Here is a 15,745-nt window from a genome sequence, read left to right on the forward strand (position 1 = left end):
GAGAGAGAGATAGCGAGAGAGAGCACAAGCAGGAGGGAGGGACAGAGGCAGAGGGAGAAGCATACTCTGCTGAGCAGGGAGCCCCATGCGGGCCTTGATCCCAGGATCCTGAGATCATGACCTGAGCTGAAGGCAGATACGTAACAGACTGAGCCACCCAGGCGCCCTTCTCAGTTTTTCTTTTTTTTTTAAAGATTTTATTTATTTATGTGACAGAGAGACAGCCAGCGAGAGAGGGAACACAGCAGGGGAGTGGGAGAGGAAGAAGCAGACTCCCAGTGGAGGAGCTCGATGTGGAACTCGATCCCGGAATGCCAGGATCACGCCCTGAGCCAAAGGCAGACGCTTAACGACTGCGCTACCCAGGCGCCCCCCCCCCCAGTTTTTCTTATTAGCTGTCCCCAGCTAGTGCAAATATTTGCAGTGAAGCACGTGACTCTCTGGTCTCAGCCCCAAGGCCCAGCTCAGTGGCACAAGATGAATGGCCTGTAGAACTGTGTACAAAGCAGAAGGATCATTTGGTGAAGGCCCAAAGTCGTGCTAATACTGAGAACCATTGGAAGAAAGTGGTTTTCCTTTTGTGAGGCCTGAGGCTTTCAGATTCTTTTTAAATGGCTATGTAGAAATGATGTGATTTAAGAATTTCTTAATTTGGGGTGCCTGGGTGGCACAGCGGTTAAGCGTCTGCCTTTGGCTCAGGGCATGATCCTGGCGTTATGGGATCGAGCCCCACATCAGGCTCCTCCACTATGAGCCTGCTTCTTCCTCTCCCACTCCCCCTGCTTATGTTCCCTCTCTCGCTGGCTGTCTCTCTCTGTCAAATAAATAAATAAAATCTTAACCAAAAAAAAAGAATTTCTTAATTTATCTTTTAATGATCCAATGTGTATTTTTTAATATTTAAAATATTTAATTTTTTTAATATCCAAACGCATATATTCATGTGTGTGTGTGTGTGTGTGTGTGTGTGTGTGTGTATGATAGAAACAAAAAACCCCTAAGGATTTACTTCCTTTCATGTAAAAAAGCCTAGATGCGGGTGGGTCAGGGCTAGTACCTCAGCTCCACGAGGTCATCAGAAACCAGAACTCCTTCTGTTTCTCTGGTCATCCTCCTCAGCCCATGGCTTTCATTTTCTAAGTTGTCTCATGGGGGCTTTGAAGGTCTAAGTTGACAGCTAGAGCTCCAGCCATCATATCTGTGTTCCAGGCAAGGAGGTGGAAGATGACAGGGCAAAAAACACTTGAGCACCTCCTCTGTGCTAAGCAGTGAGAATCCAGTGAAGAACCAAACAGGTTTGCTCCCTGTCCTCCTAGAATCTTGTGATGGGGGAGGGGGGTGGCAGTTAGGCCTTACAAACATCACCACACCAAAGTGTATCATTACTAATTTGGATTAATGCTGTGAAAGCAAATAACTGGATTGTAGGAGAGAATGGCAGGGAACCTAGTGTAGATGTGAGGTTAGGTCTTGTTTTTCCCAGCTTCTGGGCAGTTGGTTCGTCCAGGCCTCCAACCAGCCATCTTGGAGTACTGAAGAGAGGATAGACATCTCCATGGTCATTATTCACAGATGTCCTTGGTGCTTCTTTTTAAGATGTCTGGGAATAAGTTGTGGTTGTTCTTATTTCAAGTCCAGCTGAGAAGAAACATATTCTTCCCAGCCAGAACCGGATGAAGAGAAGAATGAAATCTACAGTGGTAAGTTTGATGTTTTGGTCAAACCTTTATGAGATAACTCTGTAGAATTTTGTTTTGTTTTTCCTTTCAGGCACCTTCCCCCTTAAATGAATGAAATTTTTTTTAAATGAATAAAATTTACAAAAGAAAACCCCTTTTAAGGAATAATTACCAAAGCATTTTTTAAAATTCAATTTTCCCTTTTATTTTTTGTTTTTGTTTCTTTTTTTATTATTAAGGTATAATATATTATCTGTTTCAGGGGTACAGGGCTGTGATTCATCAGTCTTACACAATACACAGCACTCACCACAACACATACCCTCCCCAGTGTCCATCAGCCACCACATCCCTCCTCCAAAAGCATTTTCTTTTCTTTTCTTTTTTTTTTTTAAAGATTTTATTTATTTGACAGAGAGAGACACAGCGAGAGAGGGAAGACAAGCAGGGGGAGTGGGAGAGGGAGAAGCAGGCTTCCCGCTGAGCAGGGAGCCCGATGTGGAGCTCGATCCCAGGACCCTGGGATCATGACCTGAGCTGAAATCAGACACTTAACGACCGAGCCACCCAGGCGCCCCCCCAAGCATTTTCTATTCAGAGACTCTCTTCCCTACCTCCTCCTGGTAGGAAGGTGAAGAGCATCTTGAAGAAAAGTTAGGAGGAAACCTTGGATATTCAGGGGGAGTTTTTGACAAATTAAAGACAAATTCCCAGTGTGATAGAGAGCGCTTCAGTGGACTGGGGGTTTTAATGGAGTTGGGTTTCTCATCCTCATGCCACCACTTATGAGTAAATGTAACCTTGGGTAAGTCACAGAGCTGGAAGGTTGCTACCTCTGTGAGAATAATGTCTTGGTCCACCTTGTTCATTGCTGAATCCCCAGAGCTAGCCCTGTGCCTGGCACACAGTTAGCAATAAATATTTGTTCAGTTTTGCTCAGTGAATGAATTCATAACCTTTTTGGGAAAATAAAACAAAACAGTGAATCCCTGTGTGATCTGAATTCACCAATGGGATGGGGAGCCAGAGAGGGGAAATATCATGGCTTTCACAGTGCAGAGGAGGGGTTGCTGCTGGAGGGGGTCTGGAAACAGGGAGTTTGGCCTGCCAGGGTTATGTTTGGGAGGCTGGGATGTTGATGGGAAGCAACGGCACTGAGGAGAGTGCTTCATTTCTATTGTTGCTTTTCTAGAAAGACCGTTTTCTCAATGGAAAGCAGAAAACAGAAACACTGCTGGGACCTCCAGGGGTGGTTGTGCCTCCCCCCTCACCAGCACACTTTATTGAGCAACTAAACGCGGAGTCCATACCTTTCTGGAACCAATTGGATATGTTACCTCAGGATCTACTGAAGGAGTAAGTATCACGGAAGCCTGTGGGAGAGCCAGGGTACCTGCTCTTCTGTGAAGCAGAGAAGGCACTAAGTAGCATGTTCTTTCTGAGTAAGGAGGGGAGAAAAACTGACCCTCCTGCTTGTTCAGTGTGTTCTTAGACTTACCAGTGTACAGTGATGACAGCAATCACCGCCATTTACCAAGTACTCACCACTTGCCAGGCCCTGTGCTATAAAAGCACATGACATCTGTGCTCTTATTTGAACCTCTACTAGCTGCTATTACTCTCTTCTCCTCCTCCTTCTTCTTCTTTTTAAAGTAGGCTCTATGCTCAACACGGGGCTCAAACTCACGACTCTGAGATCAAGAGTTGCACGCTCCACTGACTGAGTCAGCCAGGTGCCTCCACTCTCTTCTTCTTATAAATGAATTATGGATAAATGGGAGGCAGAGGGGAAATGTGGCTTGGGGGGCCCCTGGATGGCATAGTCAGTTGAGCATCTGCCTTAGACTCAAGTCATGATCCCGGGGTCCTGGGATTGAGCCCCGATCAGGCTCTCTGCTCAGTGGGGAGCCTGCTTCTCTCTCTCCCTTCTGCTCCTCCCCCTACTTGTGCTCTCTCTCTCCCTCTCTGTCAAATAAATAAATAAAATCTTGGAAAAAAAAAAAGAAATATGGCTTGGAGTGAGATAGCCTTTGGATTTTGCATTGAAACTTCCTGGCTTTGTGCATTTCGGTAATTTATCAAGCATCTTTACACTTCGGTCCCTTGTTTGCAAAATGGGATAAGAGCACCTGTCCTCAGTGAATTGAAAGCTATTACTTGATGAGCACCTGTCAGCATAAGCTTTTCAGGCCCACAGTGGAAATTTATTCAAATTTGGAGCCCTTTTCATTCCCTTTTCCTCAGCCATACTTTCCAAGAAGAACTGTTGCTAACTGGCTATCTCTGTCCCCTTCAGCCTCTTGCCTGGTGAAGGGAAAACCATGCCTTCCCTGGAGATGAAGACACAATTGGCCATGATGAAGAAGAAGGCTCCCCTGGAAAGGAGCCGACCCGACAGTGCCATTTCTGCTCGGATGTTCTTGTCCGTACACCGCCTCACCCTGCAGGTGAGAGCTGGGGAGCCTCGGAGAAAGAGGTCTAGAGGCAAATCCAAACTCATTTCTCTTCAAGGCTAGAGGAGTTGACTTTCTCTTTCTTTTTTCTCTCTACCCTTCCACTCTGGACCCAAGCCCCACAGAAGGGTTGGGCTCTCTGTAGGTGAAAGCAAATGCATGGGGAGGGGTTTGAGGAACGTTCTCTGTTTCCCCTGCGCTTTGTTCCCCGCTCCGTTTCCTCTCTGCAAAACCCCTGTTACAACGCTGCGCACACCCGGTTCTCAAACACTGCTTGTTGGCTACTTAGCTACCTGCATTTGAGGGATATGTTTTGGGAAAAGGAAGCACCTTCAGTAGAGCTTTCCTTCTTCCTTTTTTTCCCTCCAGAGACCAGCATTAAGATATCCTAAACATTTGAAGAATTTCTATTACAACCCGAACACAGAAGGTAGGTTTTCTGGTGCTGCCACATTCTTAGGTACTGTCCCCCGTCAGCCCACAGTTCTCATACTTGGTCTGGGTCTCAGTTTGTTCTGTTTGTGGCCACAGTCATACAGGATCTCATGCAGAACTCAGGAAACCGCGGTTTCAGGAGGCAGCCCCCCTCCCCACCACAAATGGCTTGGTTCTGACAGAGGGGGTGTCACGGTGGTGGAACAGCACCCAGCAAGCAGCCCCCCGTGGAAGGTGGGCACTGTCAGGGAGAAGAGAATTGAGCCAGTGCTCTGGTCACCAGGTCACAAGAAACAGCAGCAGTGGCAGCAGAAGCAGCAGCAGAGGAAGGTGAAAACCCCACCAAAGAGACAGGTAGGGTGGTCTTGAGGGAAGCCATAGGACTGGCTGGGACTGGGCCATGGGGTGCAGCCTGGAATGGGAAGGGGTGGATGAGGCACGAGTCTCCCTGTTCTGTCTGGTTCTAGATACAGAGTTCCTGTCTACTTGCAGACACTAACTTCCTGCTTTTAGACTCTTGTTGAAACGTTCTCTTCACTTCCAAAGATCCTAATTCAGTTCCTCCTAATGTGGGTTTCAGGAGGATAAGAAGAAATCCAAGAGTGATCTGGGGAGCCAGGACATTTTGCATAAACGTTTGGGTGCCGTGGTATATGGCCCACGCTATGGTAAGGAGAATATGGGCTTGGGAGGGGCGGGATCTCAGGAAGTAGCTGAGGACTTGAAAAGCTGGACGCATCTGTCATTTTGGGACCTGCCTTCGTCAGGCATTCAGAATTCTCCTCGGAATGTTCTGGCTTGGCTGGGCTGCTGTGCCTCATCTTCCCATTAAATATTTACTAAGGAAACAAGCTGGGCCAGATGTCCGCTTCATGTGGGCATTCGAGAAATGACCATGAGCATGAGTCAGAGTCATTTTTCTCAGGTCTTACTTTAGGAAAGGCAGAGTGGTTTGAGAATGCAGAGCAAGCAATGAGGCAGAAAAGAGCCGGGGCCCCTGTGTAGCCCCAAGAGGGTTCTAAGGAAGCAGAGTCCTGGGTCCCTGGCTTCTCAGCCACGAGTCAGACCCTGGAGGCTTAGGTTGAGATCAGCACATTATCTAGACCCCTCCAGGAGGCAGGTGGCCAGTTCTTGACAGGTGATCCTTTTCCTCTGGTGTTCATGCTGAAGATCAGAATAGGTAGCTCCCTTTTTGGAATCCTAATCACGTGCTGAGCTGAAGGATATCCTTACCCTGGTACCTCTGATGTTGCTCAATTTGAGTGCAAAAAGAAAGAAAGAAAGGGAGGGAGAAAGAATCCTCCTAAACCTTAGGACTGGACCTTGTTGACTGCTTTCTCGTCAGAATTCACTCTCCTCCCTCTAGGGCAGGGGAGGGCTCAGGCGAGATGTTTCCTCAGAAGAATGCTCCTTTCTCGGTTTATTTCCCATCCCACTGAGCTGTTGGATGCCAACAGTGGCTCCTGCCCTGCAGATCTAAGAAGCTTCCTGCAGATCTACGACCTTCACATGGGAGGTGGACAGAACCAGGGCTGTGGCCCAGGGTGGGGCTGATAGGTCCACATCAGGGGCTGATAGTGCCCCATCCAGGGTGATCAGCACCCCCTGAATTCATTCAGGTGCCTGTCATTCCTCTTCCCATGTCTCCAATAGGAGCATAGGGTGACCGGGTGCCTTTTCGAATTATGTCCTCGGAGCAGTGGCCTGTCCTCACGGGGTGGAGAAAGGCCTTGTGGAAGAGTTGATTTTTGCATGGGATATTGAATGTGTGAGAGTCTTCTGATATGGAAGAGAATTCCTGAAGTGGGAATAGCCTGTGCAGGTGCATCTTGGAGGACTGTGGCTGTGCAGGGAAACATTGGTCCTTTGCGGCTGTGGTTATGTAAGGGACAGCGGTAGAAGGTCAGGCTGAAGAGGTAGGCGGGAACTTGTATAGCCTGCTAAGGTGTTTGACCACGGTCATGGTGCTCCATCCCCTGACTGCACACCGAAATCAGCTGGGGAGCTTTTTTTCTTTCCCCCTAAGAGAGAGAGAGCGTGAGAGTGTGAGCAGGTGCCAGAGGGAGAGGGAGAGAGAGAATCCTAAGCAGGTTCCACGCTCCCAGTGCAGAGCCCGACGTGGGGCTCGATCTCACGACCCTGAGATCATGACCCTGAAATTATGACCTGAGCCGAGGTCGAGTCAGCCACCTGGGTGGTACCCGAACTTTAAAAGGAGCTTTAAAACCCACATACCCAGGATGCACCCCAGACCTATTAAATCAGAAGTTCTGGGTTGGGACCTAGGCCTTAGTGTTTTCTAGAACTCCCAGTACTTTGAGTGTGCAGCTAAGGTAAGAACCAAGGCTGGTAGGGAGCCAACAGAAGTGTTCAGCCAGGGAGTTCCTCGATTGGCTTTGCTTTTTAGCATAACACCTCTGATGGTAGCTTGGAAGATTTTTTTTTTTTTAAAGATTTATTTATTTATTTATTTATTTGATAGCAAGAGAGCAAGCATGAGCAGGGGGAGTGGCAGGCAGAGGGAGAGGGAGAAGCAGGCTCCCCACAGAGCAGGGAGCCTGATGCGGGGCTCGATCCCAGGGTCCCAGGATCATGACCTGAGCCAAAGGCAGACCCTTAACCGACTGAATCATCCAAGAGTCCCAGAAGGTGTTCATTTAGAGAAAGGAAATTGAGAAAGGAGAGGATGAATGCATTTAGGGACTAGTTGGGGAAACAGCTAATGCAGAAGAATCCAAGAGCTAGAGCTTTTGGAAGGAAGGGGTTTCATATTCAGAAGCCAGTATGGGGATGTTAGGGTTGGTGCGAGAAGGTAAGAGGAGTCTTCATACACTGAAAACATAGGGTCAGGGTTTCTTTCGCTGCTGTGATGTGCAGATACCTGCCCCTTGGGTTTCTTGGAGGAATCCTGAGTCTTTTTTTATTTTTTCCTAAGTCTTTTCTTTCTTTTTTTTCTTTTTTATTTTTTTTTTATAAATTTTTTTAAAAGATTTTATTTATTTATTTATTTGACAGAGATAGAGACAACTAGCGAGAGAGGGAACACAAGCAGGGGGAGTGGGAGAGGAAGAAGCAGGCTCATAGCAGAGGAGCCTGATGTGGGGCTCAAACCCATAATGCCGGGATCACGCCCTGAGCCGAAGGCAGATGCTTAACCGCTGTGCCACCCAGGCGCCCCTGGTTTTTTTAAATAAGATTTTATTTATTTATTTATTTATTATTTATGTATTTATTTATTTATTTATTGAGAGAGAGGGAGTGAATACAAGCAGGCGGAGCAGCAGAGGGAGAGGGAGAAACAGACTCCACACTGAATAAGGAGCCTGATGCGGGGCTGGATCCCAGGACCCTGGTATCATGACCTGAGCCGAAGGCAGACGCTTAACTGACTGACCCACCCAGGTGCTCCTTCCCTGTCTTTTAACATACACTTGACCTTAATCTCTAATTCTGTGAGAGATGGGGTCATGGTCCCAGGTGAACAGAGTCACAAATAAAGCTCAGAGGCCCATCTCCCTTTCACCTCCTCTAACCTGTCTTGTCCTAAATGAGGAGTCACTTGTAGGCTAGGGGTCAACCAGAAACCCAACAGTGGGATAGGAAATACCAATGAGAAGATAATTGAAATGACTTTGTGGTCACTAGGTCAAAGAACTCTACTAAGTCGGAAAAGTGACAAAAAGCAGCCACAGCAGGTGAAGCCAGAAGGACCCACCTCGATAAAGGTAAGAGTACCGGAGCCATTCCTCTAGGGCCCTGTTTCCATTGCCTGTTACTGTATAACACCCCGCCCCAAAGCTGAAGCCGCAGTGGTTGGTCGTTCCTCAGGATTCTGAGGGGTGAGTGGGCAGTTTTTCTGGTGTTGCTTGACGTCACGCATGCAGCTGCCTTCAGGTGGCAGCTGGGGTGGGGCTGTTAGCCATATTGCCTTAGTTCTCTTCCGTGGGGTCTCTTCATTGTGCCTCTTTTGGGCTTCTTGACAGTGTGGTAACCTCGTGGAAGTACTTCTTTAGCGATGGGGCTGGAACTGGAGCAGTGTCACTTCTGCCACATTTTATTGGTCCAAAAAATCACAAGCCCAGTCCAGACTCAAGAGGAGAGAAAACGGACTCCATCTCTTGGTTGGAGAAGCAGCATGTGCTTTCAGGGCTGAGACTTGTTGGCAGCCATGTTTCGAGGCCATCTGCCCCCAACTGATAGCTGGGAATGGGGGAGAGTGGGTTCTGGCTTCATGCGGTCAGCCTGGAGGGCAAAGAATTTGTGATACAGGCTTCTCTCTTTAGTCTCAGGAGGTGGCATTTCTGGATGTTCATTTTTCCAAGAAATGCATCTCTTAGAAAAATCTTTTCTTTCTTAAAGTCTTGATTCAAGTTTCCTTACACTTACTCTAATGAATTTCAGTGTTCCACAAGGAGGCCACGGATGGAATACTCTGAGAATTATCTGGATTCCTTCCCCGATAAGGATGGTAAGTTACTATGGTGGAGGAACCTTAGTAAGTCTCTCAGGCCAGGGGGAGCTGAACCTGTGTTGACAGGGATGGTTACCTCCCTGGAGGCCATAGTCCTCATCCCTCAGAAGGGTCCTAAAGACACCCAGCCCTTCCTTTTCTGTCCTTCATTTGTCACAGTTGGGAGAGGGCTGCAGGTGCAGTTAATGGCTGGGTGTTCTTTTAGATCCTGAGTTATCCAAGACAGAACCCTCTAACAAGGACATCGGCGCTCAGGAATCCCAAGACAGGAGCTCAGAGGACCTTTCAGACGATTCATCTGGGAGAAGGTGGAACCCTGAGCTCAAACTCCTGAGGATTCTTCAGGCCACTGATGATGAGGATGAGGAGAACCAACTCTCTGGGTCAGAGAGTGAAGAGTCTTTCGAGACTTCACAGGACAGCCTTACGCGAGAGCAGGATGCTTGGAATCCTGAGGACAGCGACCTTGGACATAGGGACAGAAAGGAGAGGGGACTTCTGCTCCCTGTAGCCTTTACCAGGACCTGACTGTAGGGATTCTGCTTTCTTCATTCACTTCTCCTTACCTCTAAAATCAGCGAGGGAGAAAAAGCCTCCCCCCTTTTAAACTGAGATTGTTTCTCTTTCATTAGGGACAGAATAATTTTAGTGATTAAACACAACTGCTTAAGGAAAAGACTCATTCTGTTTCTGGGAGGAGGGGAGAGATGTTTTCGCAGATGTGTTTTCTGGGTTACTTTGATCTCTCCTCTGAAGCTCTGAAAGTTTTCCAGTTACAGGAAGATGAGTTTTGGGGCACCTGGCTGGCTCATTCGGTAGAGTGTGCAACTCTTGATCTCGAGGTTGTGAGTTCGAGTGTCACGTTCGGCATAGAGATGACTGAAAAAAAAGGGAAGACTGTGTTCCTAGCTTTTCCTCTCATTCTCTGGAAATCGTTTCTTTTGGGGTTGGCACCCAGTACTTATTATCAAATAGCATTTGTATTAACCCGAAAGAGTCTAAAGCTCCAGCTTCTAAATGACCGAGTCTGTGGGAATGTTTCAGGATGCTCGTGAAGACTCAGAATTTCAGTCTCAGGGGACCTTGAATTTGGTTTTTGGAAGGATTTTTCTCATGTTTTTGTCCTTAAAAGTTTTTAATATAGAAAGTTTTCAAAATTACCTTAAAAGTCAAGAGAATAATATAATGGAACTCTCTTGTACCCAATAGGTTAGACATGGGCAATGAAGGCCCTTGACCTGGGCCCCTGGCCCATGAGCTGCGGTTAAGGCAGCTGGAGCCCATTATTCTCACCAGCTTTGCACCCAGGGTCAAGTCTCCTTCCCAGAAGTGAGTGCTGGGTGGAAGAAGAGAGCCCTGACCATTGGTACGCATGAGCACTTAGCCTCTGCCACCAGTAGCCGGGGGCAGGATGAGAAATGGTGATATCCCATCCCTCCCGAGGAGAGCAGCCCTCGGCCTTGGAGCTGGGGGAGGGAGCCCTGTGTTTTTGGGCAGCAGCGGTCTAGAGTAGTTTCTGTCTCCCTGAAATTGGGGTGGGGACGGGGAGAGCATGGCTCGAGAGTCATATAGCATAGAGTCAGTTCCTACTGAGCTTTTGTAGATTTTCTTAAAACAATTTACTGTATGCTCTTAGGGCCATATTCAGAGATATAAACATATTTTTAAAAATAATTTTCACCAGTTTCATTGGACAGCAGTCTGCGAACGTCTCACACTCTTGCTGGAAGTGGAACTCAGGCCTGGGCCTGACTTTTTTTTTTTTTTTTTTTGAAGATTTCTCTCTTCATTTTAGAAAGAGAGCACACAAGCAGGGGGAGCAGCAGAAGGAGAGGGAGAGAATCCCAAGCCGACTCACTGCTGAGCTCTGAGCACGGGGCTCCATCTCACGACCCTGAGATCATGACCTGAGCCAAAATCAAGGGTCAGCCACTCAACAGACTGAGCCACCCAGGTGGCCCCCCGGACATCTTTTTATAAGAGAAAGTTATCCCTCATCAATTATTTGGTTCCAGTAAGTACAGTTTGTACAAGAAAGGCAGATTAAATGTTAACTGTTTTTTAACATTGTCTCAAAACAGACCAAATTAGAAAGCTGAAACTGCTGCCTACTCGTTTTCTCTCCCAAGCCAAATCACAATTATGTGACATCTTTTGTGTTACTAGACCGAACTATACTTAGCTGAATTTTAGTAGTGAGAAGAATCTGAGAGGTGTCATGTGGGCTGTTTTTCTGCAAATAATTATTTCCCGAATGTACAATACCTTGTAGAATGACTTGTGTGGGTTAACTTAAACATTACACCTTTTTTCAACTCCTTGGTCTTCCCTCAGACCTGTCCACTCAGGCAAACCCGATTTCCAGTGGTCAGTAGTGAGGCTGAGGAGGGGGCATGGCTGAACTTTCATTCGCTCATTTTATCTGAAGATTCAGAGAAGAGAAATTCTAACTATTACCGATTCAACTATGCACTTTTAGTTAAGCAACTCTCAGAAATTGGCACATTCTTCTCAGTTTTGTTGATAAGTACAAAGTTACCTTTTGAATCATGATGTGTTTTGAATGAGAAGATGTTTGCTATTTGAACACTGGCCTTTGCTTCTGTTTTCAAAGGGAGGAAAACCATTTGTGGGCTGAAACCTGTTTCTCCTTTGATCCTTCAAGTCACAAATAGAATTTAGGGCAATATAATCTGCAGGCCACATTACAGTCCACAAGGCAGTTTATACCCACTATTTTGGTTGGTTCTCTGGCCAACTCTATAAGTAGATGTGGACTGTCCCATTTTATAGATTAGAAAACTGAGGCTCAGCATCCAGGACTGATGATCACTCATTTGGGGCCTTAGTGAATTAGGAAAAAAAAAAAAAAGGCATCCTTTAAGACACTTTATTACCATCTGTTGAAAATTCTGTCAATGAATATATAAATCTACAATGATTACAATATGAGTGACATGCCTAGAGTTGGTCCACAACCTTCACCACAGGACCTGGTGGCCTTGCTGGAGAGATTAAGTCATTTGCCCGGAATCAAAGGCCAGCAAGGGAAGGGGGCTGGGCTTAGAACCTGGGTCCTTGGTCCTGTCATCCACTGAACTCTGATGCTTCTCTGATTCCCTCTCTTTAATGCACGGCGGAGTCTGGGACAGCCTTCATCAGAAAGGAAGGATGAGATCACGTAGGAAAGAACTGACTGAAGGGAAGGAGCCCTCATGGACACTTTGCATTAGCCTCCCAGTGTTCTGAGAGAAGAGGCGCCAGGTAACTGTTGCTAACTGCCATTTCCTCACCATCTGTGCCATAGGCATCAGGAGAACTAAGGCCCAACAGCCAGGGGGCTCTAGCTAGGGTTGCTTGGAGAGCTGCTTTATGCATTTAAGCAGACAAGAGGTCTTAAGACTTAGCTAGTTGGAAGATTGTCCTAGGATCCTTATAAAAGGCTCTGGCTTCTTTTCTTCTTTTTCTCTCGTTCTTTGTGATCCCTACTAGTGGTAGGCCACCGTGTTTGGGTCACCGTGTTTTCTGAGCACACTTCCTGAAGACACCTGACCCAGTTTGACCTGTGTGTGAAAGCAGAGTCAATGACAGAGTCCTCAGTCTATGTCCAGTCTCCTCCCTGTGGGGCCAGATTCCTTTGTTTTGGTTTTAATCCTGACATCTGGGGCAACAGACTCTGTTCTTCGTTGTTTCTGGGAGGGAGTCAGGGTTTCAGCTGGGGTAGCAGTGACCCTTAAAAAATATCCGTTTAGTCAAATGTGCCTAAAGGAATTGTTTGCTAAATTAAAGACAGAAATACCTCTGGCTGTTAGATAAGAATGATTAGAGGCCCTTGGGAATCCAGGGGAATCTGGGAAAGACTTTCTAAATTGTCTTTTTCAGTTGCCAGAAGGTACCAGGGTATGAAGTTATTTTGTCCTTCTGTTTATACATTTGTTTAACAAACACCGAATACCTATTACGTGTTAGACAGTCGACCCCTAGATTATCTTGATAGAGAAACAAAAAGTTCTGGGGAGATGAAGAGTCATTCCAGGGAAGATAGCTATACATTTTTCTGGCTCACTTGGCAAAGTTGTTTGGGACCACTAGGTGGTGATATTCCATTGTGAAAATGATACTCTTGCAAGACTGGAGGCCTCCGGTTCTTTACTGAGGCCAGGGTCGGCACAGCCAAAGAGATTTCCTTGTTGAGTACGTAGAGAGAAAAACCCACATTTCACCAGTGAGATACAGGATCCAATTTAAGCGCCCTGATGAATGAATTAGTCCTTGAACAATTTAGAATGTCATTGGAAGAACTGTTTCAAGAGTGTGACAAATTCTGGAACGTGCCCAGAGGCCTAGGATTTGGGGAAATCGGGAGCTATCGATGATCCTGACAGTCATCAGTTGGGCAGAGACGGGGAGGCAGCCTTTGATAGGTAGAAAAATGAAAAATTATCTGAGGGTCTTATGCTGTTTTGTATCTCCTAAATTTATCTTGATCAAATTTTGTCTGTTTAAAAATTCAGGGAGGGTGAAATCAAGAAAATCAGATTTTTTTTTTCTTTGAGTCTATATTACTTCTAAGGATGGCCCTGTTTTGGAAGGGATCTCCGCAAATAATTAAAACTCTCTCTTGGCCTCCGGATCAAACCCAACCCCTTTTGCCTGTCTTACAAGCCTTGAGAGGTAGGTTTGTGGCCTGGCTGGGCCCTGCTTGTCTCCCCAGTACCAGTTCTCCCCACTTCTCCCTGGTGCTTTGTGCTCTAGCCATGATTTTTTTCTTTTGGTTCTAATGAGTCATGTCCTCTCTTTAGGCTTTAAAAAGAAAAAAAAATTTTTTTCTGTACTTTTCTTTCAACCTGTACAATTCTTTTCTTCCCCCTCTGCCTATTTTCTACTCATTCTGTAGATCTCAGCTCATATGTTACTTATTTGGGGAAGCTTTCTCTGACCACTGGCAGGGTAAGGTTCTCCTCTTTCACTTTTCCTCTCCGGGCCTCTGTGGAGCTCATGGCTTGTCCGTCACCACCTTCCACAGCCAGACTGTGAGTTCTGTGAGTGGCATCTGTCTTCACTGTGTACCTTCAGTACCTAGTCGAGTGCCTGACACATTATAAACGCTCACTAATATATGCTGAATGAGCGGATGAATAAAAATCGTATGTGACTCATGTCTTTTCTCCAGGGTACATATAATGTAGTAGTGAGAGCTAGTGGTACACAGAAGGAACTATGGTGACAAGAAGAGAAAGGGGCACTTTGGATGCTACCGTCTGAGACTATTAGGTTTTGGCAAGTGGAGATGTTTGTGGGGGTAGGTGGAGGGAAGTGATGAGTGATGCAGGTGAGAGAAGGTGGGGGGATAAACAAGGAGTGTCGGGTTCCGGTCTGGAACGAGGGGAAGGTAGGGCTGGAGACAGCTTGTGTCCCTGTTGTTCAGGGCCTTGCACGCTGGGCTGGGGAGAGTGGGCTCTCTGTGAGAGCCATCGGTGGCTCTTGTCTAAGGGGGTGATAGGACTAAAGCAGTGCTTTAGAAATTGTTCATCTGGGGGCCTGTGGTGCAGTTGGTTGGACGTCCGACTCTTGGTTTCAGCTCAGGTCGTGATCTCGGGGTCATTGAGCCCCGTGTCAGGCTCCATGCTCAGCACAGAGTCTGCTTCAGATTCTCTCTCCCTCTCCCTCTGCCCCTCTGGTTTGTGCCGTGCGCTCTCCTTCTCTCAAATAAACAAATAAATCTTTTTTTTTTTTTTTTAAAGATTTTTTATTTATTTATTAGAGATAGAGACAGCCAGCGAGAGAGGGAACACAAGCAGGGGGAGTGGGAGAGGAAGAAGCAGGCTCATAGCTGAGGAGCCTGACGTGGGGCTCGATCCCATAACGCCGGGATCACGCCCTGAGCTGAAGGCAGACGCTTAACCGCTGTGCCACCCAGGCGCCCCTAAACAAATAAATCTTAAAAAAAAAGAAATTGTTAATCTGATGGCAGCCAAACACGAATTGGAGAGAGACCAGCAAGCCCAGCGAGATCAGTTAGGCTATCACAGAAGTCAAGATGGGAGGTGACCAGGGCCTGGAGTCTGTGGGCGGTGACGGAACGGAGACAAAGGGGCCTGGTGCAAAGGAAAAACTAACAAGAACCTGGAAACTAGAAAGCAGGAGTGGGGGGGGGGGGGGGGGGGGGGGGAGGAGCCAAGGAATTTTCAGCCCAATTCAGTGAGGTGCTGTCAGTATCGGAAATGGGGAGGCCAAGAGGAAAAACCAGTTCAAGGAGAGATAAAAGAATTCCTCCATCAAACCTTTACAGTGGAGTTATGGCTTTGTATGCTTCTCGTTTATGGAAGTTCAATCAACGGACAGGGCCAAAAAATGAAGCACAAGTGGGAAGGAGTGACAGGGGAGTACAATGCAATGGGTGGGGGCTGTTCCAGCTCTGCCACTCAGTGAAAAGACAGCCCAGAGGGAGTGCGAGATGGGGAAGGCAAATTGGCCGTTCCCCTTCTGATTTACAATACCCTGTGTATTTTATGGGTGACGAAGGGCTTATTTGAAGGTAATTTGGTTATTCACAAGTTATGCCTCGTTTGTTGATTTTAGATCTGAATTTCCTGGCAAGATTTGACTTTTTAAAATGTGTGCCAGATGCTAGGGTGGGTAGTGGGCAGTTACCAAGAAGACCCATCTCGGTCACTGCATGAGAGCTGCGCACCATCTAGTCAGGT

The 15,745-nt window shown here is 46.9% G+C and overlaps 1 protein-coding gene across 8 annotated transcripts in view; it reads left to right on the plus strand.

Annotated features, from left to right (window-relative positions):
- The window catches only part of C7H9orf43 (chromosome 7 C9orf43 homolog), a 32,658-nt gene extending 17,951 nt beyond the window's left edge, over positions 1–14,707 (plus strand). For 5 of the 8 annotated variants that reach the window (XM_034664333.1, XM_034664336.1, XM_034664337.1 and 2 more), the window contains 9 exons: positions 1,634–1,700; positions 2,872–3,035; positions 3,976–4,126; positions 4,502–4,562; positions 4,851–4,921; positions 5,148–5,235; positions 8,213–8,292; positions 8,969–9,035; positions 9,244–10,806. In XM_034664333.1, the coding sequence (XP_034520224.1) occupies positions 1,634–1,700; positions 2,872–3,035; positions 3,976–4,126; positions 4,502–4,562; positions 4,851–4,921; positions 5,148–5,235; positions 8,213–8,292; positions 8,969–9,035; positions 9,244–9,566 (1,072 nt within the window). In that variant the 3' untranslated portion in view covers positions 9,567–10,806. Of the gene's footprint in view, positions 1–1,633; positions 1,701–2,871; positions 3,036–3,975; positions 4,127–4,501; positions 4,563–4,641; positions 4,922–5,147; positions 5,236–8,212; positions 8,293–8,968; positions 9,036–9,243; positions 10,807–10,833 lie in introns of those variants that run through there. The other 3 variants (XR_004626543.1, XM_034664338.1, XM_034664339.1) reach the window with 3 other exon arrangements.
- Positions 14,708–15,745: the final 1,038 nt, after the last annotated feature.

The sequence above is a fragment of the Ailuropoda melanoleuca genome, chromosome 7, assembly GCF_002007445.2.
Source record: "Ailuropoda melanoleuca isolate Jingjing chromosome 7, ASM200744v2, whole genome shotgun sequence".
NCBI classification, from domain to species: domain Eukaryota; kingdom Metazoa; phylum Chordata; class Mammalia; order Carnivora; family Ursidae; genus Ailuropoda; species Ailuropoda melanoleuca.